At 39.1% G+C, this 25633-nt stretch overlaps 1 protein-coding gene across 4 annotated transcripts in view; it reads left to right on the forward strand.

The window, feature by feature from the left end:
- The window catches only part of REPS1 (RALBP1 associated Eps domain containing 1), an 86829-nt gene that overhangs the window by 54236 nt on the left and 6960 nt on the right, over positions 1–25633 (forward strand). For 2 of the 4 annotated variants that reach the window (XM_037844211.1, XM_037844208.1), the window contains exons 9-15: positions 11315–11436; positions 14856–14936; positions 20490–20577; positions 21311–21412; positions 23206–23275; positions 24289–24407; positions 25200–25264. In XM_037844211.1, coding sequence (XP_037700139.1) covers positions 11315–11436; positions 14856–14936; positions 20490–20577; positions 21311–21412; positions 23206–23275; positions 24289–24407; positions 25200–25264 — 647 coding nt within the window. The remainder of the gene's footprint in view (positions 1–11314; positions 11437–14855; positions 14937–20489; positions 20578–21310; positions 21413–23205; positions 23276–24288; positions 24408–25199; positions 25265–25633) is intronic. The other 2 variants (XM_037844210.1, XM_037844212.1) reach the window with 2 other exon arrangements.

Genomic DNA, 25633 nt, shown 5'->3' on the forward strand with positions numbered 1-25633 from the left:
TTTGAGGTGCAGAAACTTCTAAGCTTGAGGAGTTCCCATTTATCTGTTTTCTCTTTTGTTGCTTGTGCTTTGGGTGTAAAGTCTAGGAAGTGGCCTCCTAATACAAGGTCTTGAAGATGTTTTCCTACATTATCTTCTAGGAGTTTAATGGTACTTTCTTTTATATTGAGATCTTTGGTCCATTTTGAGTTAATTTTTGTGTAGGGGGTGAGGTAGGGGTCCTCTTTCATTCTTTTGGATATGGATATCCAACTCTCCCAGCCCCATTTGTTGAAAAGACCATTATGGCTCAGTTCGGTGACTTTGGGGGCCTTATCAAAGATCAGTCGGCCATAGATCTGAGGGTCTATCTCTGAATTCTCAATTCGATTCCATTGATCTATATGTCTATCTTTGTGCCAGTACCATGCTGTTTTGGCAACTGTGGCTTTATAATAAGCTTCAAAGTCAGGGAGTGTAAGTCCTCCCACTTCGTTTTTCTTTTTTAGAGTGTCTTTAGCAATTCGAGGCATCTTCCCTTTCCAAATAAATTTGATAACTAGCTTTTCCAAGTCTGCAAAGTAGGTTGTTGGAATTTTGATTGGGATTGCATTGAATCTGTAGATGAGTTTGGGTAGAATTGACATCTTAATGACATTTAGCCTTCCTATCCATGAACATGGAATATTTTTCCATCTTTTAAGGTCCCCTTCTATTTCTTTTAGTAGAGTTATGTAGTTTTCTTTGTATAGGTCTTTTACATCTTTGGTTAAGTTTATTCCTAGGTACTTGATTTTTTTAGTTGCTATTGAAAATGGCATCTTTTTCTTGAGTGTCTCTTCAGTTTGTTCATTTCTAGCATTTAGAATCATTACTGACTTCTGTGCATTAATCTTGCATCCTGCTGCTTTGCTAAATTTGTTTCTTACCTCTAGTAGCTGTATCGTCGATTTCTCAGGGTTTTTCAGATATGAGATCATATCATCTGCAAACAATGACAGTTTTACTTCTTCTTTTCCAATTTGGATGCCTTTTATTTCTTTGTCTTGCTGGATTGCCCTGACCAGCACTTCCAGCACAATGTTGAGTAACAGTGTTGACAGCGGGCATCCTTGTCTTGTTCCTGATCTTAGAGGGAAGGCTTTCAGCCTCTCACCACTGAGTACTATGCTGGCTGTGGGTTTTTCATATATGCTCTTTATCATGTTGAGGAAGTTTCCTTCAATTCCTACTTTTTGAAGTGTTTTTATGAAAAACGGATGTTGGATTTTGTCAAATGCTTTTTCAGCATCTATTGAGATGATCATTTGATTTTTCCCTTTTGAATTTTTAATGTGTTGTAATACATTGATTGATTTTCTTATGTTGAACCATCCTTGCATGCCTGGAATGAACCCCACTTGGTCATGGTGTATGATTTTTTTAATGTGTCTTTGGATTCAATTTGCAAGTATTTTGTTGAGGATTTTTGCATCTATATTCATTAGGGAGATTGGCCGGTAGTTTTCCTTTTTTGTAGCATCTTTGCCTGGTTTTGGTATTAGATTGATGTTAGCTTCATAAAATGAGTTAGGTAGTGTTCCATTTTCTTCAATATTTTGAAAGAGTTTGAGTAAGATTGGTGTCAGTTCTTTCTGGAAAGTTTGGTAGAATTCCCCTGTGAAGCCATCTGGCCCTGGGCATTTATTTGTGGGAAGATTTTTGATGACTGATTGGATCTCTTTGCTTGTGATGCGTTGATTGAGGTCTTCTATTTCTTCTCTGGTCAGTCTAAGTTGTTCATATGTTTCCAGGAAATTGTCCATTTCCTCTGCATTATCTAGTTTGTTGCCATACAGTTGTTCATAGTATCCTCTTATAATTTTTTTAATTTCTTCAGGATCTGCAGTTATGTCACCTTTTTCATTCATTATTTTGTTTATATGGGTCTTCTCTCTTTTTGATTTTGTCAGTCTAGCTAGGGGCTTGTCAATCTTGTTGATCTTCTCAAAGAACCAACTTTTGGTGATATTTATCCTCTCTATTGTTTTTTTGTTCTCTATGTCATTTATTTCTGCTTTAATCCTTGCTATTTCTTTTCTTCTACTTGGTTTAGGATTGTTTGCTGTTCATTTTCTAGCTTCTTCAGTTGATCCATTAGTTCTTTGATTTTGGCTCTTTCTTCCTTTTTAATATATGCGTTTAGTGCTATAAATTTCCCCCTCAGCACTGCTTTTGCTGCATCCCATAGGTTTTGGTATGTTGTGTTCTCATTTTCATTCGTCTCTATATATTTAGCAATTTCTCTTGCTATTTCTTCTTTAACCCACTGATTGTTTAGGAGTGTGTTGTTTAACCTCCAGGTATTTGTGAATTTTCTAAGTCTCTGATGGTTATTGACTTCTAATTGTATTCCATTGTGGTCAGAGAATGTGCTTTGAATAATTTCAATCTTTTTAAATTTATTGAGGCTTGTTTTATGTCCCAGCATATGATCTATTCTGGAGAAAGTTCCGTGAGCACTAGAGAAGTATGTGTATCCTGGTGATTTGGGATGTAATGTTCTGTATATGTCTGTTAAATCTAATTCATTTATCAGATTGTTTAGGTTTTCAGTTTCCTTATTGGTCTTCTGTCTGGTTGATCTATCTATAGGAGAGAGTGATGTGTTGAAGTCTCCCACAATTATTGTGGAAACATCAATTGCTTCCTTTAGTTTTGCCAGTGTTTCTCTCATGTATTTTGTGGCACCTTGATTGGGTGCATAGACATTTATGATTGTTATTTCTTCTTGTTGAATTGCCCCTTTTATTAGTATGTAGTGGCCTTCTTTGTCTCTCAAAACATCCCTGCATTTAAAGTCTATTTTATCTGAGGTTAATATTGCTACACCTGCTTTCTTTTGGCTGTAGCTTGCATGAAATATTTTTTTCCATCCTTTCACTTTCAATTTCTTTGTGTCCCTGTGTCTAAGATGAGTCTCTTGTATGGAACATATTGATGGTTCATTTTTTTTGATCCATCTATATCTTTTATAGATGGATCAAATCTTTTATGCGAATCTATATCTTTTAATTGGGGAGTTTAATCCATTTACATTCAACGTTGTAACCGTGAAGGCATTTCTTGAATCAGGCATCTTATCCTTTGATTTATGTTTGTCATATATATTTTTCCCCTCTCTCTATTAATATCCTTTATTATACCCATACTGAATCTCTTTATTACTGAACCTTTCTCCAAGTCTCTCTGTCCTTTCTTTGTTTCTCTGCCTGTAGAGCTCCCTTTAGTATCTCCAATAGGCCAGGTCTCTTGTTAACAAATTCTCTCAGCATTTGTTTGTCTGTGAAAAATTTAAGCTCTCCCTCAAATTTGAAGGAGAGCTTTGCTGGATAAAGTATTCTTGGTTGGAAATTTTTCTCACTCAGAATTTTAAATATATCATGCCACTGCCTTCTTGCCTCCATGGTGGCTGCTGAGTAGTCACTACTTAGGCTTATGCTATTTTCTTTGTATGTGGTGAATTGCTTTTCTCTTGCTGCTTTCAGAACTTGCTCCTTCTCTTCCGTGTTTGACAGTGTGATCAGAATATGTCTTGGAGTGGGTTTATTTGGATTTATTCTATTTGGAGTTCGCTGAGCATTTATGATTTGTATATTTATGTTGTTTAGAAGATTTGGGAAGTTTTCCCCAACAATTTCTTTGAATACTCTTCCTAGACCTTTACCCTTTTCTTCCCCTTCTGGAACACCAATGAGTCTTATGTTCGGACGTTTTATGTTATCTATCATATACCTGAAGTCCGTTTCGATTTTTTTCAATTTTTTTCCCCATTCTTTCTTTTATGCTTTCATTTTCCATTCTGTCATCTTCCAGGTCACTGATTCATTGTTCAACTTCCTCTAGTCTTGTACTATGAGTGTCCAGAATCTTTTTAATTTGGTCAACAGTTTCTTTAATTTCCATAAGATCATCTATTTTTTTATTTAGTCTTGCAATGTCTTCTTTATGCTCTTTTAGGGTCTTCTTGATATCGTTTGTATCCCGTACTATGGTCTCATTGTTCATCTTTAGTTCTTTGAGTAGCTGCTCTAGGTGCTGTGTCTCTTCTGGTCTTTTGATTTGGGTGCTTGGGCTTGGGTTATCCATATCGTCTGGTTTTTTCATATGCTTTATAATTTTCTGTTGTTTTTGGCCTCTTGGCATTTGCTTAACTTGATACGGTTCTTTTAGGATTTGTAGACCAATTGAAGTCCTTATCTCTAATTTATCAGATCTACAGCTTCGTGGAGTACACTTTCTCTAACTAACCAGCAGGTGGCGTCCACGAGCCACCTGTTCTCCACAAGCCAGTTCTCCCCTGCTTTGCCTTTGTGGTGAGTGGGGGAGTGAGTCTTGTGGGGTCCAATTGGTGTACCAAGCTTGCGTGTGTAGTTGGTGTTGCCCGCCCTGTATATGGGGCGTGTTTCTGGGCAGTCAGGGAGGGGGGATGGCTCTAACAATCAAATTTCCCTGGTGATCCTGGAGTTGTAAAGCTGCTGCAATAGTCTAATCCTTCAGTTCAGTCCTGCCACAGTTTGTCTCTGCCACTGACCCACAAGTCCTTAGTATTGGCGTATGGCTCCTGAGACTTGCAAGTGGGTCCCTCTTCCAGGCCGTGCACCCCTGGTGCTCTGTTGAGGGATGACTGTGCTATGTCACAGGTGAGTGCCGTCCCCCCAGGGCAGTTCTGGGCTGCTGGGCTGTGTAGGGAGGCTCCCAGTCTGCTGAAATGATGGCTGAATGGGGCTTTGTTAATTCACACTGCTCCACCTTCCCAACTCTGGGACAATCAGGTGAGGTTGCAGGGAAGGCTAATGTCCACGCCCAGTTTTGTGGTGTGTGCCTGTTATTGGAAGCACTTCCGTCACATTGGGTTCTCTGGGGCAGCTCTGGGCTATGGGGCTGGCGATGGGCAGGAGTGTTTCCTGTTCACCAGGATAATGGCTGTGAGCGGACACCCCCCTTTTCTTGGGAAGTTGTGGTGTTTAGTGAATTTTCTCAGGCACTGGATTTTTGCCTTTTGTCTCAGAGCTCTCTGAGTTCTGGTCTTGTCTTGACCTGCCCAAATTGCAAGTCTTTGAAGCTTTCTGTACTGGGCTTCTTAGAGTAATTGTTTTAGAAAAAGAAAAAAGGATTAAAAAAAAAAAGAAAAGGGGGCCCTCCTCACGGATCTAATGGGTTATTGAAATGCTAAGAGACAAAGCAATTAGGGCCATTAAGGAAAGGTCCACAGGGCAGAGAAATCAGCTTTTCTTCGGATTTGCATATGAGCCTCAGGGCCTGAGTTCTGCCCTTCCCCTTTCTATGTTCACCAGAACTCCAAAAATCGTCTGCTTTTATTTTGGAGTTTTTCGTGCTGTTTTTTCTATGCCTGTCTCCTCTCTGCTGGGCTTGCTGCTCTCAGATTCTTTGGTGTCTGGTCACAGTCTATCTATGGTTGGAGTTTGGATCAGTAGAATGAGTTTCCGATAAGGGCTGCCACTGCAGTTCTCCCTTCTCCTTCCCAGCGCTGACAGCCCCTCCTTCCACGGGACTGAGCCTGGCAGGGAGGGGTGCGGGTCCCCTGGCCACAAAAACTTACAGATTTCGCTGATCTCAGCAGTTCGACATGTTCGTGAGTATTGTATGAAGTATGCCCAAAGTCAGATTGCTCTGTGGTGTCTAGTCCACGCAGTTCCTGGCTTTCTACCTGCTTTCCTGGAGGAGTAACTAAAACATACAGCTCACCAGTCCGCCATCTTGCCCCACCTCCTTCAATGCTTTGTTTTTAAACCTTGTTTGACACATTTTTACTTTCATGTTTCTTTTTAAACCTTTGTTTCTTGTTGTTTGTTTTTTTGTTGTTGTTGTTAGAGAAGTGGTGGGTTACAGAACAGTCGTGAAAAATACAGGATTGCCCTACACTACCCTATTAGTTACACCTTGCTTTGGTGTGGAACATTTGTTACAACTAGTGATAGCACATTTTTGTAATTGTTCTATTAACTGTACTCCATGGTTTAACTTAGGGTTAACTGTGTTGTACAGTTCCATGGATTTTTTTTTTCCTAGTACCATATATACACCCTACAATTTCCCGCTTTTAACCACATTCAAATATATAACTCAGTATTGTTAATTACATTCACAATGTGCTGCCTTCACCATCATCCATTACCAAAACTTTTCTATCATCCCAAATAGAAACTCTGCATTTCGAGCCTTAATAAACTTCTGGTTTTAATTTAAATGAATAGACTTCTACATAGGCCTTCTTAAGATCTGCTACTGAATTGGTTTCTTTTGTGTGGAATGCTGGGAGAAGTGGAGTTAATTTTGGAAATGGAACTTAGTTTCTTGCTGCTTATAATATCACTCAAGACAAAACAAAGCATATCTTAAATTCAGCCTTTAATTGCTTTCTGCCTATGCATTGCTGATATCTCAGACTTATAAATATGAATGAAAAAGGTACCATTTGTAGTTTTCCTTGAACATTCAAAGTTCATTTAAACCTGTTTATATTTTTAAAATATTTTTCTTGTAAGAAGAATGAATATTCATATTTTAAATAAATAAAAGATATAGTTAATTTTTCTGTGACGAAGCTGTTACATTGAGGCTGGAGCCTTGAACCTTTGTGATTGAAGAACCCTTCCTAGGTTAGACTAGCAGCTTAAAAGCAGAGTTTTAACCATAAGATTTTAGGGAATGTATATATTTCTGTAAGATTAGTAATAGCTGGCAGTCATTTTTGAAGCAAGTTTTTGGTGTATCAGTTGTAATACTTTAGGAAAATAAGAGCAATCTAGGATGGGAAGACTAAACCTATAATAAAACTGAAGCTCTCTAAGAAAGATTGTTCAACAGGTACACTGTACTGAAGTGAATCTATGAATTTGTTAGATTCTTTGGAGGATAGAAGGGTGAAAACACCTGACAATGTGTTTATTTTCTAGTGCAATCCTGAAATATGGTTTGCACTCATTTAACCTTCATTACTAACTTTTAAATGTGAGTTGACAGTACATCAGATGGTCACACCGGGTTGTTTCTTCCACACTTGCTTTTATGCATGAAAGAACTTTGGGAGTGGGAGCCCTTTGGGGTTAACTCTAAAAAATAATCTCGGCTCTCCTTCCTCTTTTCCAGCCCCAAGACTCTGCTGTTATCCAGGGCAGAAGAACCCAGGGGTGGGTGGGTGTCAGGGTTGGCACCGGGTCCCCACCAGGGGCTGGTTGGAATGCTGCAGCGGGTGAGGGTGCAGTGGCACCAGCCTCCAAAAGGACACCCGGTGTGTGGCTCCCTGCTGCCGCCGGGCTCCGAGCTCTTTGCAGAAGGGTTTTAGGAAGCAACCTTGAAGGGGATGCGCTCTAAGTCCAGATCGAGCACCTCTCCACAGACTCTCAGGTTCAAGAACCAAGATGCTGTGCGAAGCAGTGTGTCATTTGGCTTGTTTATTCCAGAAATAAATTTTGGATTTTTTAGAACAGTGATTTTCAAATTTTTAGTCTCAGGATCCCTTTACATTTTTAAAAATTATGGAAAACTCCAAGAGCCTTTGTTTAAAATATTTATTACTTTATTTAAAAATATCAGTAATAAACCTCTTCTATATTAGCATAAATACTTTTAGTAAAATAACCATAGTCTCCAAAATTTAAAAAAAGAAAATGAGAAGGGAGGCATTGCTTTACATTTTTGCATCTGGCTTAGTAGAAGCCGGTATCTCACATTTGCTCCTGCATTCGGTCTGCTGGATGTCATTCGGTCTGCTGGATTTGTTCTGTCTGAACTACGTCAGAGGCCAGCAGACTTAAGTCCTGTGGGCCAGATCCTTTCTGCTCCCTGTCTTGGTGTTGCCCACAGCTAAGATTGATTCCCCCCCACCCCACCCCCCATTTTAATTGTTGAAAATAAAATCGAAGGAAGATTATTTTATGACACCTGACAATTATATGAAATTCACATTTCAGTACCCACAAATAAAGTTTTATTGAAACACAGCCATGCTCATTCATTTTCATATATCTAATACTGCTTTCACTCTACAGTGGCAGAGTTGAAAAGTTGTAGCAGAGACCACGTAGCCCACAAAGCCTAAAATGCATACTATTTGGCTCTGTTGGATCCCTGAAGTACTTGAGGAAAATCTGGTCTTAAAAGCAAAACAGAGGACTATTTTATAGCTTTTCAGATAATTGTGATAATCGTCTTAGATACTACACAAAAAACAAATGGTAATTTCTTAAAGGTTGGTTGCAAAGTGAAAGCTGAAACTGCATCAGTGGATTTTTTGCCTTGTTACATTAAAGTTCATTGTTCCTTCTTGCGCTTTGAACTTTTAACCATGCATGATTTCCTAACAACATGCATTGGTTATTTGTAAAATACCAGTTCACTGAATTATACATATCTTCTGAATGTTGACACATGTTGTTATAAAATTTTGAAAAAGCACATTAGTTCACATCACAACCCATCTTATCAGAGAAGTCTGTAGTATTGGGAAGCTCTTGAGCTTATGGCCACCAATAGATACTTTCCAAAATTCTGATTTTTGCTTGGAAGTTGAAACTTTGTCATTAGTAACAAATACAGTTGATTCCCTTGAAGGGAAAGGCTCACTTCATTAATTTTTGAGACTGTGTCTGCCCGATACCCAAATCTGAGTAATTACAGTTTATCAGCTACTCTTTCAAGAAAAATGGTGTTCCATGAGAAAAGTGGCCTGTTCAGCTTACAACGGAATCACGGGCCTTTGCCTTGAGACAGCACTTGGGGTGTGCAGCAGCAGTGCTCTGTACGAGTGTTCCATTTGTCACAGAGTAGTAGAGGTGTTTTCAGGGCTGAGGTCTAATAAAAGTGATAATTTTTACTGCTTCATCAAGAACATTCTTCACTGAAGCTAGAATGCATATATATTTTAAAACTGGGATTCCTGGGGTTAAGGAGAACAATGACTAGTGTATTTTGGTGTCACTGCCTTGATTCTTGCTGATTAGCTAGCAGTTTTACCCACCATTGCTTTCTTGCCATCAGTGCAAATGTCAACACAGGGAAAAAGCATTATTATTATTATGAAAATAGTTTTGACTTTTAAGATTCCCTAAAAGAGTCTCAGGGACTCCCAAGGGTCCACGGTCCACAGTTTGAGAATCGCTACTCTAGAAAAATAACTGTATTGGAATAATTATGAACTATAATTATTTGGGTGAATAACATTTCAGTTCTCAGCCTCAAGAGGCTGCACCCAGTGTAGCTTTGCGCTGGTGAATCAGAGAGGTTGCCAGAATCTATCCCAAATCCTAGCTGCCCTGAGGAGGGTGTGGGATACAGTCTGGCTCGAAATTTGTCTGCAGAAGAAGACTTCATGGGAACTGAGGTCTCAAAAGCCAAACCAGCACCCCAGATTGCTCTAAAATGACATTTAAAACTTGAGTACTATAGTCTGGCTTCAAACAGGTTCTTTTGAAAATTAACCCTATTAGTTAAATTTCAGTTCTTTTACTTCAATACGTAGCTGCTTTGGGGGATATCTAAAAGATATACTTCTTTATTCGCCTTCCTTTTGACAGAGCCCCGCTTACAGTAAAGCATCAAATTCGTAGCTACTGTCCACCTGTCTTTAACTTCCTTTTCTTTTGCTATCATGAAGAAGAAAACCCAAAGTTTTTGTTTCCACTGAAAAATCCCAAGCTATCCCCTGCAGAATTTGTTGCTAGTATTTGTAATGGATGACTTTTTCGTTAGTTGTTCTCAAAGAACTTTGAGTTCAGAGGTCTTAGGAATCTGAAACTTCTCTGCCTCTTACGGATTCTGTACTACTCTGACACTCTTGAAAAGGAACAGGATTCGGAAAGAAAGAAAAACAATTCCTGATCTTACAAAACAAAAATTAATCACAATATGATGCTTGCACTGTGGTATTGTTATAAAGGAATAATGTCAGGGGCAGGTTAAATGGCATGGAAATATTTTGAGACAACCGTGTAACTGAATAGGAAGAAGGACAAATTTTGAGAACTTTTAAAAATATTAATAATTAATTTTGATGTCAGTGTTCTAGGAGAATGACGGTAGAGGAGAATGAATTCAAATGAAGAACCCAGAAAGCGTCTCATTCAGTAAATACTTGAGAGCCTAAACTGGGCACTGAAACTTGAAGGATTTCCTTCTGAATAGGTCATAAGGTTAAAACCTGTATCTTGCTGGGTTTGGGGGCTGCTGTCTGGGAACCTGAAGGACAGAGCTAATGGATGATGGCAGATACCTCCCTTTCTGGTGGAGAAACTCAAGTGCTGTTTTATTCAACTTGCCTGTGGTCAAAAGAGTGAGATAGTGACAGATATTGGAATCAAATTTTTGTTGTGGGTTCAAAACCGTTAGGACCTCCCTATTAATTTGACAGTTGATAATGATTTTTCACTTTGGGATTATATTCAAAGCTATGTAAAACTTGGGACGATTAGAATGAGAATCTAGTTACTAATGAAATTCTTTTTGTTTTTTAATTGTAATCTAAGAGTTGTTTTTAACTAAGGATTAATTATAATTTGAAATGGAATGTGATACCTCAAAATACTTTAAAAACCATTTTGAAATAGCATCATGGATATGTAGCTGTCTCAAGTTAAGACTCTAAGTACAGGGAACCTTAGTCATGGAGGTTTCAGTCTCACGTGGGCCCATGGACTTTGCTTTTTGCCCAGGGCTGGAGATTCTTCCTCTTTTGCTGTCCTGTCTTGCAAATATATGCTGCATTTTGGTAACAAGGGAGACTCGTAGAGAAAATATGAGTGAATTAGTATTAGTTTACTAATATATTCCCCAAAATATATGCCAAGGAACGAGTGATTCTATCTGATAAAAAGGGTTCAGAGGACAAATATATTTTGAGAAAAACTGGTTTAAACAAAGTTTACCTTAGGATATCAGAAGTCTTTGATGTACATATATACATGGAGATGCTCCAACAGGGACTTACAGTATCACCAAACTTATGTGAACAGGGTACCTAATGTTTTAAAGCCATCTTCCTGATTAGTATTCCGTGAAATACACTTTGAGAAATATTGATACATATCCATCTGGGTTATAGAAAAGGATTCAAAGCACGTGCCCTACTGCATTATTACCATGTATAACACTCCTCTTTCTGTTTCTTCCTAACTAGATTTTATTTTTGTAAAAGACTGGTTTCGGGAAGACAATAAGTTGCAGGAATAAGTATTGTCTAGTGTTAAAATGCTCACCACTTTTGAAAATCTTCTGTTAGTGCTTTCCTAGGCCAACAATAGATTGTTTATAGAGTTGCTCTATTTTTAAATTGCAGGTGTTGGGGATCAGCCAGGTGAGGTAGGTTATTCAGGCTCTCCTGCAGAAGCACCTCCCAGCAAGTCGCCATCAATGCCATCACTGAACCAGACTTGGCCGGAGCTGAATCAGAGCAGTGAGGTTAGCAGAGCTTCCCTTTCTTTTCACTAAAACTTAATTGTGTTAAGGTAAGAGGTTCCGAACAGGCTCATTTCTGCAGATAACTCGTTGGCATGCATGCTTAGGTGACAGAATGTACCCCATGTGACTATGATAAATAAATGACTTTGTAAAGTGTTCAAAATGCTTTTCGTATATTAACTCTCATCAGGTTCCCAGCCCTCACCTCCATGAACACCCCAGGAGCCAGGCAGGGCAGACTCATGAAGTTAGGGGTCAGCGTGGTGCCTGGCTGGCCAAGATGCCAGTGTGCAGGGCAGAGCCGAGGCCTTAGCTTTCCAGTCAGCTGCCACACTCACTGCCCACTGCCTTCATGTCCCCATGGGCAGGGTGGTGGGCGTGCGTGGGAATCAGTGTTGGAAGGATATAGGGAACCACTAACTCACTTTCCACATGAAAAAAAAAAGGATTTTCCACAACACAGGCTATTTATAATAATTAAGTTTTATTTCATACAGAATGGGGTGATTTAGCCATTATAAATGCAGTGGCTGACGATCTGTCACACGTGACCAAGCACAGTGTATAAAACAGAACTTGAGACAAGTGCACTGCTCCCTGATTATTTTGGAACTCGAATATGAAAAAAAGTAGAGCCGCTCTGATTAGAATAAGGGAAGAGGGCCTGAGGCCTTGCCTCCCTAAAAGCACCCAGAGGTCCTTCTGTAAAGCCTTGTTGCTCTTGGAGCTCCATTAGAAAACCCCAGCTCCTGCCTGTTAAAGCGGTTTCCTTGTGAGCAAGCTACAATTTTTTCCTTACGATTTTTTTATCACTTTTAGGTAGTGCTACAAATACAGAAGTTTGCTGACTTTCAGGACAAAGTTCTAAGCTTCTGTGCTTTTCATGTCTTTTAAAGGCAGAAAAGTACTGGATTAAAGAGCAGCCTACTTTAGTTTTGACAGTGGAAAACACAAGTAACTGGCAGTTTTAACCTACCTGTTGCAGCTTTAAGACTTAATTCCAGCCAAGATAATCATCTGTGTTCTGTCATCATTTGTTTCCAAGACATCATAATGTTGGTTGTAAAGCCAAAACTTGGATGTTTTTTTAGAGGGAGGGATTAAAGCTTGAAAGAATTTGCTAGTGGTGGAGAGGCTTTATTGAGTGTAGGGTCATTGTTCTTGCAACCACTTTTACTGCATTTATTCATTACTTTCATTTTTAAAATCAATTTGTAAATAAAAGCTCTTTCTAAAGCATCGCAATTTGAAAGTCCATATTCATTCTAAATACAACTGCATGTGATCATTAAAGACTAGGGATGGGAGTCTTTCTAAATTCTGATTTCAGTAGTTGCATTTTCCCTATTTAATATTCCTGTTCAGTTTTACTTTGTAGTATTTGGCAATTCAGTCCTGAATGTCATAGTTTTGTTTTTGGTTTTGTTTTGTTTTGTTTTGTTTTTTTCGTTGTTTTTTACTATATGTGAAAAATCAAAATGCTAATAAAACTAACATTTTTAAGACATCTTAAAGATTTTTCTAAAAAAATAACCTACTTAGAATATGGTATTTAGTTTTCTACCACAGAGCACTAATACTCCTTCCATAAATATTTATTTGGTGCCTGCCAGCTGTGGCCAGGATGCTCTCAGGCATGGCCTGGGCACCACTAACCAAGCCCCTTGTGGTCTTGAGCATTTCTGATGTGCCTGGCACTGTTCACCAAGCTCTTTGCATGTCTGAGTTTTCACCTAATCCTCACCACTGTCCTGTGAGCCCGGGGCTGGGGATCTCCTGTCACAGGTGGTGAGATGGAGGTGCAGGGTAAATCACTCGCCCAAGGTCTTCCAGTACAACTAGGGTTCCAGTCGCCTGCTTCCAAGCCTGCACTCCTAACTCTTATGCTGACCTTAGGAAGATAAAGTCTCCCTGCCCTCTGGGGGGCTGGCTCACCCACAGTCCTGGAAACCAAGGTTAACTCACCCAACTGAGGCATATAGGTAAATGCCTTCTTGTTGGCAGAAATCTCCTGTACCTAAACTTTTCTCCTTAATTAGATAATTAGGATTTTAAAAATTCCTTCTGTATCCATCATGCAAAAATAATTGTTGAGGAAGAAACTAATTATATTAACAAATATTGGTGAGTCACTTACCTGAAGAGATGTAACATAATAAATTATTGTGGGCTTGCTGTATTCAAGAAGCACTTTGAATGCATCCGTATTTCTTAGTATAATATCTTAACTTTCATGATATTAAACTAATTTGTAGGAAAAGATGTTGAATGGTTGTATTAACCATTTTTATATGTAATTTCAAAAATATGCTCATTTGCTAATATTTTATTTCTACATATCTTCTCATATTGAATATCTATTTTAAATAGTAAGTCAAACTTTAAAGCATAAAAATGTGTTCTTCCCCATAGTAAATTATAAAAAAGAGGGTTTTGGTTAATGGAGTAGGTGTGTTTGTGTGTATAGATTGTATATGTGTGGGTGTTTTTCCCTCTTCAAAGGATAACTGTACAATGTTTATGTAAAAATCCTGTACTATTTTATTGCTGAGATCTCCGAAATTACTAAATAATTAATATTGGCTTCTCACTCCACCTATTTGAAGAGGTATACTATTTCTTTTTGTACCTCCTTCAGAGAAGTAGGGCTTCACATCAGAATGCATCTCCTACATGTAACACCCATCTGGCGCTTGACTGCTCTTGTGGTGGCCGCACTTTGCCCTCCCATCCTGGGGGGCGGGGGTCTCACTAGCATCTCTGTCTTGTGGTGTGGCATAGCCCTGTTGTAGTGCTGATTGCCAGGATTGACTTGCCAAGATTGACATAGACTGAAACATATATTAATTCCAGAATTCTTTGCATCTTACCTCAACAATATTTTATTAAATATGTATACACATGTATAAAATATGTACACGTGCATAGCAGGATCATTTTTCAGGGGTCGCACTGGCAAGTTGCACTGACTTGCTTTGTTTTGACCAAAACTCGGGACTTGAGATTTCATTAGCTTTTTCAAATCAATACACAGACACTGGAATGCTAAAAGAAGGAGGTGAAGTTATTGTTTTATTCTCTAGTCAAGACAAGCCCGTTTTTACTTTGTGGCCATTTATATCACTTAGACTCTGTCTCCATGTTGTGTTTTGAATCTTAATGAGGTCTGTAAGGCTCTGAATCTCTTCCTTAGAGATCCCAATAAACGCTACTAGACATGTGGTTGGGAAGCTGCTCAGCCCACATTCCAAGATGACCTAGCATAACATGTTCATGGAGAGATAGACGCCCTGGGAGCTTGTCCGGCCTCTCCAGCGCCGCTTGCAGTGCAGCCTCTGAGCGACTTTGCAGAGTCTTCTCCGGGGACCTTGCCTCCATCTTTCTCACCGTGCTGACTTGTGTCTCCTCTGTCTGTCCAGCAGTGGGAGACATTTAGCGAACGCTCTTCAAGCTCACAAACTCTGACCCAATTTGATTCTAACATTGCACCAGCTGATCCTGTAAGTCAATCACTTAGCTTGCTTGTTTGAAATTAATTTTATTAACCCAGATTTCCATTCATTATGGTTTTAGGCTGATGTGCATGATTCAGTGGAGTGCTTAGAGGGAAGTGGTGGCCCGGGCTTTTCAATTTTTGTGTGCTTGATGGTGGAAAGAGAATTTGCCATTCTTTGTATTTTCTAGTTATTTTGGTAAGAGAAAACTTTATGTCTTTAAAATCTGGTACATGTGTTGTCACGTCCACAGAAGCATTTTGTGACAACTGATTAAGTTAAGCTTGTTTTCATTTGCTAATTAAGTGTATGTTTTATTAGACACTGCTTATTTCAGTGTAGCGACACTTATGTAAATACTATTGTATTTGTATGCTTACACATCATGTAATATGTACTATGTATGTAAATATTTATGCATTGTTATTTTTTATTTTTACAATCCAAATGATATGGCTTTGATTTCATTAGTATGTTGGGTTCTGTTAGAAAGAATCAAGTTCAGCAAAACAGTATGCAGAGCTGTTGGGCAGATTCCCACTGTGCACACGAGCCTCTGTCTTGTCTTCCTGTGATTTCTTGTATTGCTTCAAAAATGCTACAAAGTTTACATCCTGATTTAACAAATAAATTCAATCCCCATAGAGCTAATTTCGTATATGTGGACCTGTCCCTCAAATTACTTGAAAACTTCAAAACTTTAGCTGTTAATCATTCTTCTTGCTGCTCATTCCTCTGCTTTTTCTTTTTTTTTTCTTCTAAAAAGAAGGATATGCTATTAAGCACATTCCAAAACAAAAAGAGTAAGTAGAAAGGGAAGAAGAGTGTAAGGTAGGCTTTTAAAAAATGAGTTGAATGGAAAGATATGGAGAAAGTGACATAGGCATTCTTTTTAGATGTTTCTGGTGAAAGACAACCAGCATTTATTAATTAAATGTAAAAATGGTCTTGTCATTTAGGGTGGATTTTGGAGAAGTGGCATTTAAAGATAATAGTATATCTTCAAAAGTTTACATTAATGGATGTGTCATATGTTTTATAATTTTACAATATTAGTATCTATTTGAAATATAAAGGATAATATATTTATTCAATTCAAACAGATAATGCATGGAAGTTTTTATTTTATAGTCTGTTATTCTAGGGCAAATTAATATGTAAATCATTGTGCCTTTTGCTTCTCTTTTCTTGCTGCTTGACTTTGAGGGCGTTATTCTTTGATTTTAATCTCTGACAAATTGAGAACAGGAGAATTAAAAAGGCAGAGCTTAAAATTTTTGCTGCGTTTTAGCAGATTTAATTAAGCTTGCTTGGGAAATGACAGGTGCTAAAAGCTAAACGAAAGTTTTACCTTAGCTTTAAATGTCATTTCACCATATTAGAGTCAAGTTAATTTTATTTAAAGTACTTAATGAACGTGCTTCATCAGGAAGGAAAGTTTGATGTAGCAATAAAGAAACAGTCTGTTCTACTCTCTAACACTTAGGAAATAGTGAAAATAATCACTCGTGGGAATCTGATCCTTGCCAGGCCAGGCAAACACATTATGTATAAACACCTAGAACTCAGAAGCAAAATAAGTTGACTCATGACTGGAGTGAAATGCAGGGAAATATTTGGCTTAATAACAGTGATTTTTCTTGTTACTTCATGGGAATAATACCAAATTTATCAATGTCAGCTCTGGTGTTTAAAATGCTACAGATCAGTACTTCATTGTGTTAGCTATAGTGTGACTGGAGGCTCTAGGAAAATAAAAAACCATTAACTGGCATTTATAACTTGATTCTAGACCTCTCTTTGATATTTAACATTGGCATTCTTAAATATTTATAATCTGATACCCAGGACTGTTTTTTATGGTGGCAAACTTACATCTAAATGTTGTTCCTCAACCAGTAATCTTACCTTCAGTTTTAAATTAGGAGAATGCCCTGCTTGCACCAAGGGGTCTGAGTTCCTTCACCTTCATTTAATACTGCCCTGAAGTACTGCCTGTTTACATACCACAGCCTGGCGCCCCAGGCCCCGAGGGTCCTTTTTGCAAGGCTCATGTAAATCAGGATTATATATAAATAAGTAAGGCCCTTTCGGATTAGAATGGAGATCACCTGGGAGAAAAAAACCCACTGCAATTCTAAGACGAATCCAACGTACCTTACAGTGTTGGAAACATTTCACGGAATATAAAAAGGAAGCTAAACTTGATAAATAGCCATTTGCTCAATAAAATCAGAGTCTGTGATAAACTCTAAACTGCTCTGTAGCCCTTAGAGACACCCATCAGACAGCACAGTGACCTCACATTTAAACTTGGGGTGGTTAGTTATCAGTCTTCCAGAATTCTGAAGAAGCTGAGTTTCTGATGAAATGTGATAATTTTTTTGTTGAACTGTTTATCAGTTAATAGCCTCTGGTAGTATTTGCTTCTGCTACTGTGTACGTGAACCCAAACTCGGGGGAAATTCTAGACTGATGAGAAGTGTAATGCTCTGACCTTGGCATGGTTGAGCTGTTCTTCAAAGCTGCAGAAGTGTTAATTCAGGGCATGAAAGAGAGTTAGTTTGATCACTGGCTGTGCCCTCCAACTCACCTGGTTTGGGGGTGCTCCCTTCTAGATGTCTGTAACATTCTCGAGATGGAAGGATGCCAAAACAAAGATTCCAGCCTTAAGTAGTCCACAGTTGAATTATTGTAAGTCAGTGATTATAACAGAGTGAACTGTCATGTTATCTTATTATAGCTGGGAACAAAACTGGTGGAGGAAGGGTTGGCTAACTCACTCAGCCTGGAATATTTGGGGAGGTTTTCTCAAAAGCAGTTGCACTTGTTTGCTGGTCTTGAGTGAACTAGGAGTTGGCAGAGGTGGCCAAGGGCATTCCAAGTAGTGGGAATGTCCTGAGCAGGGTCTGCTTTGTGGTGAGATTGTATGGGGAGTGACGGGGTGGGAGATGGGGCTAAAGAATGTTGTGGAAACCAGTTTGGGAAGTTCTTGTGTGCTAGACTGAGGCTCTGCACACATCCCAGAAGCCATAGGAACCAGCCCAGAGTACCGCAGTCAGGTGGGGGTGAGGGCGGGGTAGCTGGGGAAGATCACTCAGGTAGCCCTGGGAAGGCCGCCTGGATCTAGAGAGCTAGAGGTGGTGAGTACCTGGACCAAGTCAGTGACACAGGAGAGCTGGATTCAGACAGGAGTGACAGGAGTCAAGGCATGGAGAATAGATGAGAATATAGGTAGATGAGCATAATGTAAGGCATTACTCCTGGAAGTGCTGAATTCTATAAAATCAGGTATCCCAATATGAGATCCAAATGTATCGTAAGTGATTAGGAATGGGCTTCCTAAAGCTCTGAGTGATGGAATAGGTAGAAGAAACTGGGCAGGATGTGCCACTCTTTTTCTTTTGTTTGCTATCACTTCTTCTCCTCCTTCTCTTTTTTACTTTGGGGAAACTAGTCTGAAACAGAGAAGGTATTACTTTGGCATCTTGTGGTCAGGATCTGAGGTTTAGAAACATTCACGGTTCTTGATCTGGATGCTGAAACATTTGAAGTCAAAGTTCTCAATACTGGCTGCACATGGGGACCACTCCTGATCTGTTGTTCTGAGGTTAGGCGTGGCCGTCTCTGTAAAGCTCCTCCTGGAACTGTCTAGTTCTGCCAATAGCAGGATCCACTGGACTCAAGCCATTGCAGGCCAATGGCAGCCAGTGGTTGTATGACTAATATGTATCACAGAAAATTGTCTTCTTTGGTACAAAAAACTATCATGCAAATTATTTGAAGAATGAAGTCTTGTGACATTTACGATTTTCTTGGAGTCATTATTGTGACATCCATTTACTGTACTGAAAATATATGACAAGGCTAGCTCTTATTTCCAACAGTTATAAACTTGATACATCTGATTAGGTAGGTAGTAAGCAGGTAGGTAGGTAGGTACACATACACACATACTGAATACATTTTAGATGAATACTGTAACTTAAAGCATCTACTAATAAATTTTCCTTGCTTGCTTTTTCCTAGCTTGTTTTGGGTTTTGAGTTAAAACTTTTTGTCTTATGAGATATTTCTTTCTCCTTTGATCTTGCCTTATAATGGTAAATTCTCATTCTCATTAAAATTATTTCTGTTATTAACATTTTTAAATGGAGAAAACAATAGTAGTTCCTAAAGCCAATTTTCATAACCATCAGTATAACTTAAACAGTATCATAAGTGAATGGTTATAAATATTTTCCTGAGACTGACTCATTATTAAATGAGAAATCTAAATGTCCATCCATCTTTTATGTTGACATCCGTATAACTATAATTTTAGAATTGCAGGGAAAATGTTAGTTCAGTTTAATTGGATAAATACATGAACCCCATCCAGAATCTCACCATTTGGGGGAAAGGACATTACTGTGAATGAGTCTGTCAATATAGTAGCCATATGGAATAAATTTGCTGTAAGTTGTTAGAATGTAGAGGTTATGAGAGTTAGCCAAGGAAGCCTGTCAAATAAGAGATGATGTGGTAGGTAGGGCCTGACTTTCTCCAGCACAGACTTGACAATCTCTGGCATCACGTAAAAGTTACTATCCTGCATACAAAATTATAAATATAGCTCGGTAATTGATATTCAAAATGTAAGGATGTCTAGTTCAGTCTTTTTGCAGCAGCACATAAAAAAATATGAATTGATTCCTTGTAGGAGGAGCCAAGTACCTGTGAGATCCTATGGAGATGTTCTCAGCAGGTCTTTTGGTGGTAAACCAGATGTCCAGTCAGGCCCTGGCTCCTCCTGAGGGTCTCAGCCCTGGACCAGGCTGTCTGTGGACCCAGAGGCCCCTGCCCTGGCCTGTCTCCACCCTCTCCCCTCCCTTTACTCTTTTCGTTCTTTTCTAAAGTCTCTGCTGCCAATTCGTTTACTCCACTAACTAGGCTTTTAGAAATACCAGCTATATTACAGTCATGAAGAAGGTAGAGGAAGAGTGTTAGTGAAGGGGTCTTGTTCCTCTTAGAAATGGATTCCTGTGTAGAAATTTTATGCTGAACTTTGAAGTCCAGTTTAAACAGTTGTAACTAACCTATAGAAAGTAGATATTTGTTTTATATGTAAAAAAATTGTCAAATTTTCTTGAGCAAGAAAGAGGTGAGTGGTGAAAATGAGTTTTCAGGCTGTACTTAGTCTTTGGATTCTCATTATAGCTCACTTTAACATCAGAGGCTCAGATTTAGATAATTTCATCAGATTGTTTCATACCTTGCTTTTGAATATTGTCATGAACTACACTTTTATATGATAATTTAATCATGCAGATTTTAAGTCCTCAAAATTTTAAATGTATCTGTTGGAAAATAAGTCAGATTATTGGGCATGTATAGTGAAATTAATTTTTTTAATGTAATTCTAGAACTTTTAATTTAAAAACTGTGTCTTCAGTCATGCCTTTGTGTGAATGAGAAAGTTATCCACCAGTTTTTTAAGTCTTGTTAGTTTTGATTATTTCGGGGTATTAGCTTGATGTTTTAAATACAAATTCTCTGTTTCCTTCCATTTGTCTCTAGGATACTGCTATCGTTCATCCGGTTCCCATTCGAATGACTCCAAGCAAAATCCACATGCAGGAAATGGAGCTTAAAAGAACCGGCAGTGGTGAGGGTGCTGTTGCTGGGTTGTAATTTAGTTTAATATCAAAATAAAAGCACAAATGATAATTCTGTCAGGACTCAGGATTCTTTCATAATTGCTTAATTTTTAACCCAGTAATTTCTACAGTTATACATATATACATACATTTATGTTTATTTCTATTTTAATTTTAAAAGGAAATTATGTAACTGAAATTATGAAGTTTTAAAATACAGACATTTGGAAAATGTGACTTTCCTGATAACCTGTGGGTTTTTATGGTTACTGTTGTGAATTTATATTTAAGGTGTATTCAAACTCTTAACTGAAGAATTGTAAGTTAAAACAAACCAATGTTTTGATACTAACTCTTGAAATTTCCCCTTATTTTAGGCTAAATGGGTTAGTTAAGGTTTTTCCAAGGTAGATTCTTTTCTATATAAGTCAACATAAACTATTTATCAGCTAGCCCATTGTGTGATATTTTGTTTACAGGGATCCATTGATAAAATTAACAAAGTATGAACATGCAAATTAACTTTTTCATTGTGAATTATCTTCTATTGTAGCTGAAAACAAAATTCTGAGTGGATTTACATTTGTTGTTTATGAAAAATATTGTTTTGTGATATCCCATGAATTCACCTTCCATTTCTTTAGAGTAGCTAAACAAAATCTGATAGTGTACTCTGAGATCTATGGGTATATCAAGTCAAGTATCTACATCTTGTATTTTTACATATTAATTCTCTACTAGATCATACTAATCCCACTAGCCCATTACTTGTGAAACCTCCTGACCTCTCAGAAGATAATAAGATAAATTCATCAGTGAAATTTCCTTCTGGAAATACTGTAGGTAAGTGAAACATAGCATTACTTCTTCCATTTGACACTATTAAGTCTGGATTTAGGCTCTGAATAATTCAAATGTATGGTCATCTGATACCATCTCACTGCATAAAATAGGGACTAGTCAACCCTCTTAAACTCCCCGTCCCATGCGTAGACAGACGATCGCCCTTTGCCTCGTGAACCTGCTTCAAGGCCGCCTCCTGTGTGCATCCCTCTCAGGATAGCTGGTCTGAGCCTTTGGCTCTTCCCCACTAGCTCCTTTCTTTCCCGCAGGAGAATCATGTCCAGATAGATTCATTCAGCCAGTGTCCATCAGACTCTGTTCTAGGCACTAAGGATATAGCAATAAACCAGAAAAAAAGTCTTTGCCCTTATGGAGCTTACATTCTGTAGGGAGAGACATGAGGGGAAAGGAAAAAAAAAAAGCAGTAAGTCATGTATAATAGGTAATTAACACTGTGGATAAAAACAGAACTGGGAAAGGGGAGAGGGAGAAGTGAGGTAGTCAGAGGAGGGCCTTGCTGAAAGGTGCAGTTGGAGTTAAGTCTTGAAGATTTATAGCAGTGTAAATATCTGAAAGGACAGGAGAGGCCCAACAAGCAGTAGATGTGAAGTCCTGAGCCAGGAACCAACCTGGCTTCCCCTGGGAGCAGCAGGCAACTGCCCGGAACAGAAGTGCAAGTTTGGCTGGGCAGAGGTGGTGGCAGAACAGCAGCACTGCCACTGTAAAGACGCCGTGTAAGGACGCGGACTTCTGCATGAGGGGGCGAGAAATTGGCAGGTTTTGAAGGGAGCAGTGACGTGGTCTGAACTCCCAGTTAACACAATCACTCTGGCTGCCAGATTGGTGGTAGCTGGGAGGAGGCGTTTAGGAGCCCGTCATAGTCACCCAGGCCTAAGAAGGTGATGGCTGGATCTAGGCAGGGGGCAGTAGAAATGCCGAGAGGTGGTGGGATTCTGGTTCTATCTGGGCGATCCCAGGGATTTTGACATGAGCAGCTGGGAGGTGAGGATGGGTGTGATCAGAGCAGGTGGCAGGGAGGAGCAGGAGCTCAGTTTGGGACCATTAGGACATCACAACAGAAATACAGTAGTTTTGTCGTCATCTTGATCAATTAAATAATTCAGTGATTTGACAGGAAAAAGGAAAGGGATAAGTTTTACAGTGAAAGTAGCCAAATAACCAGTTCCTTTCATTTATAAAACCTTTGAAAGTAAATAACATCTCTTCAAATTGTCCCTCAAGTTTCTGTTTTTAAATTTATTTCATCATGACCAATTTTAAATATTTTCTTCATTTAAAATATGTCTAATTTGTTCTTTCAGAATGACTTTTTCATTACAAAAGTAATTTGCATTTATTATAGAAATGCAGCATAGATAAGCAAAAACAAAAAATTATCTATACTCTCATTGTTCCACAGATGACCACAATTAACATTCGGTGTCAACCTTAATCCTCATTCTATGCATATATAATAGTTATTATATAAAATGAAATTATAATATATGTACTATTTTGTAACCTCTTCCCATTGTAAGTTATTTTGAATATTTTGTCATAAAATAATAATTTTTCCAGACTGTAACTTGTTTGGTCTGCATAGTATTTTGTATGAATATGCTGAGATTTATTTCATTAATATTCAACTTTTTACATTTATTGACACTGGGGTGAACAGCCTTTTAGCCAATCTTTGAATGTCTCTGATTTTAAAAAATGTATCAGTTATGTTTGGGGTATATAAGTGGAAACAAAGATTATTATTAAATAGGATATATTCCATTTATCTGCAGATGGTTACAGTAGTTCAGACTCGTACACTTCTGACCCAGAACAGATCGGGAACAACGTAACTCGTCAAAGGTCAGTGTTTCCATCAAAAAAAAAAAAAAAAAAGCATGTTAAGTTTCATGTTACATTTTGTCGGTTAAAATTGTTTAGAACCAAGCACAAATTATTCTGCTCCCCGAAGGCTATTGGGTTGAGTTATATAAAAGGCAAGTCATTCTCATTTTTTTTCAACGTTGATAGAAATCCAAAAGGAACTTTTATTTGTTTAGTGGTTATTTTGTGGAAGATTTAAAAAGACCTGATTACTTCTTGGCATTAGAAGTTTAATATAGTCCTTATTGGAGATAAACAGCATGTGTCTGTTTAAGTAATAAATGTACAGATTTCCATTGTAGCCTTATGGCAGGTGTCAAAAGAATTCTGTGGAAAATGCCATCCAGAGGTAGGCAGCAAGGGGTCTCCCTGCCACTGAAAGTGGCATGCAGGGCGGTGCCTTTCTCCTCTCTGTGCCTGTGCTCAGTGTCCTTGGCTGCACTCCTGGGGATGCAGAGACAGATGAGTGGTGGAGCCTCCAAAGCCCACAGGGAGGTGAAGGCACCTGTCGTGCTCTTCCTGTGTGCCCCAGAGCTCTCAGTCATCTTGGATCTCACAGTCCATGTTGGCCCTGCACATGAGGAACGGATTGCAAACCCCAAACTTAAGCAGTTGAAAGCAAATCAAAAACAAAAGTAGAGTTTCTCTGTTTTGAAAATGGTTTTTCAGACCACTATTGCCGATAACCAAATGGGAAAATGTTGCGCTAGATTCAGTCTATCTTGAATTCATGTTAAAAACTCTCTTTGTAAAATTTTTGAAATTTTGCTTAATGTATAACTTTGTAAAAGGAACTGTTTGCCACCTTAAATAACCACTTATTTAGGGCACATCTTAGATTGCTATCTTTATTTATTGTAGTATTTATGTACTGCTTGAGCAAATGTCACAACTGGTTAGGTTCTTTACTGTTTAGCCAAGTTTGAGTGCTTAAAAGGAAAGGCGCTCCAGTGTGAGCAGCGGTGACCAGCTCTGATGGGTGAATTTCGCAGGTCTCACTCGGGAGCGTCGCCCGACAGCACGGCCCCCCCGCCGCCCCCTCCGCGGCCTCAGCCCTCCCATTCCAGATCCTCGTCCCTTGACATGAACCGGGCCTTCGCGGTCACCACAGGTAGGGCCAGCGAGCCCAGCATCATGGTCTTTTCCTCTTAATATTTCTTATTTAATTTTTTTATATTTATCTGAAGAAAAAATCTGGATTAATCGATAACAGATGAGAGGGAATTTTTTTCCTATTGGGAACTGAGAGATGCCACAGGAAATTATAAAAGAAAGATGTGGGGTGATACTAAGTGGGGAGGGGAGTGATAGGTCTTGGTCACTAATTTGTTGTGGCTGATGAAGGAGAGAAGGGTCATAAGTGACCCTAAGGTTTCTGTTTTTATGTAACTGGTAGGACTGTTAACAGTGATTGAAATAGGGAAGTTTGGGAGAGGATGATGATGTTCTGTTTCAGTCATTATGAGTCTGGAGTCATGAGGACAAGGGGAAATACTCCAGGCCGCTGGACTCACAAGCCAAGAAACATCCATGTGTTATCTGCTAGTCTTTTCCAGAAAGATGGTAGGATGAAGTGTTACATGAAAAGTGAAAACGTGGACATCTCCTTTTTGATGGCTTAAAGAGCAGTTAGAGGTGGGCAGTGAAACCAGGAGTGTCTAGTAATTTGGGAGCAGGCAGGAGGGCCTCGTGCAGTCAAGGTGATAGAAGTGAGCCCTGAGAAGAGGCCTGCGATTTGGCCATGAGGGCCAGGGCACACAGCTACATGAGATCCTGTCCACCTTCCAGATGCTTACCAGGCCCCCCAAGAAATCTCTTGTCACGGTGCCCAGTCATGCGGCCTCTTCTTCTGTGACCAGAGTGACCGTATGCCCTCTAACAGGAGGCTCATGTCTTCCCACAGCACAACCGCAGGCTGGAGCCGTCACCCACCCTCCTGCAGTGCCTCCAAGGCCACAGCCCTCCCAGGTAATTGTGCCTCCTCGGCGTTCGTCACTGGGTAGCATTTGTCACAGTCCCTGTGACCTACTCTCATCTGTTCGGTATTTGATTCTATCTAGAATTATCTTCAAGTTAAGCAGTTACCTAATGGTCTTTCCTAAGGAGCATTTCATTCAGTAAAGCTAAGTCGTCTTTTGAAAGAGAGAATTCCAATAATGATCTGGATTGTTTTTTTTTGAAAGAAGTTTAAAAGTGAGCCAAATGATGACACCTTGACAAGCAGGGCTTAGTGGGAGGAGCAGGTGGCCTTTCCTGCCTGGGTCTCTCACTGCCTCGTATGACCTCACAGCCTCTCCCTGGGTCAGTTAGTGCATCGGATCTCAGAGCCACTTCCAG

Source organism: Choloepus didactylus, chromosome 7, assembly GCF_015220235.1.
Source record: "Choloepus didactylus isolate mChoDid1 chromosome 7, mChoDid1.pri, whole genome shotgun sequence".
Classification (NCBI taxonomy): domain Eukaryota; kingdom Metazoa; phylum Chordata; class Mammalia; order Pilosa; family Megalonychidae; genus Choloepus; species Choloepus didactylus.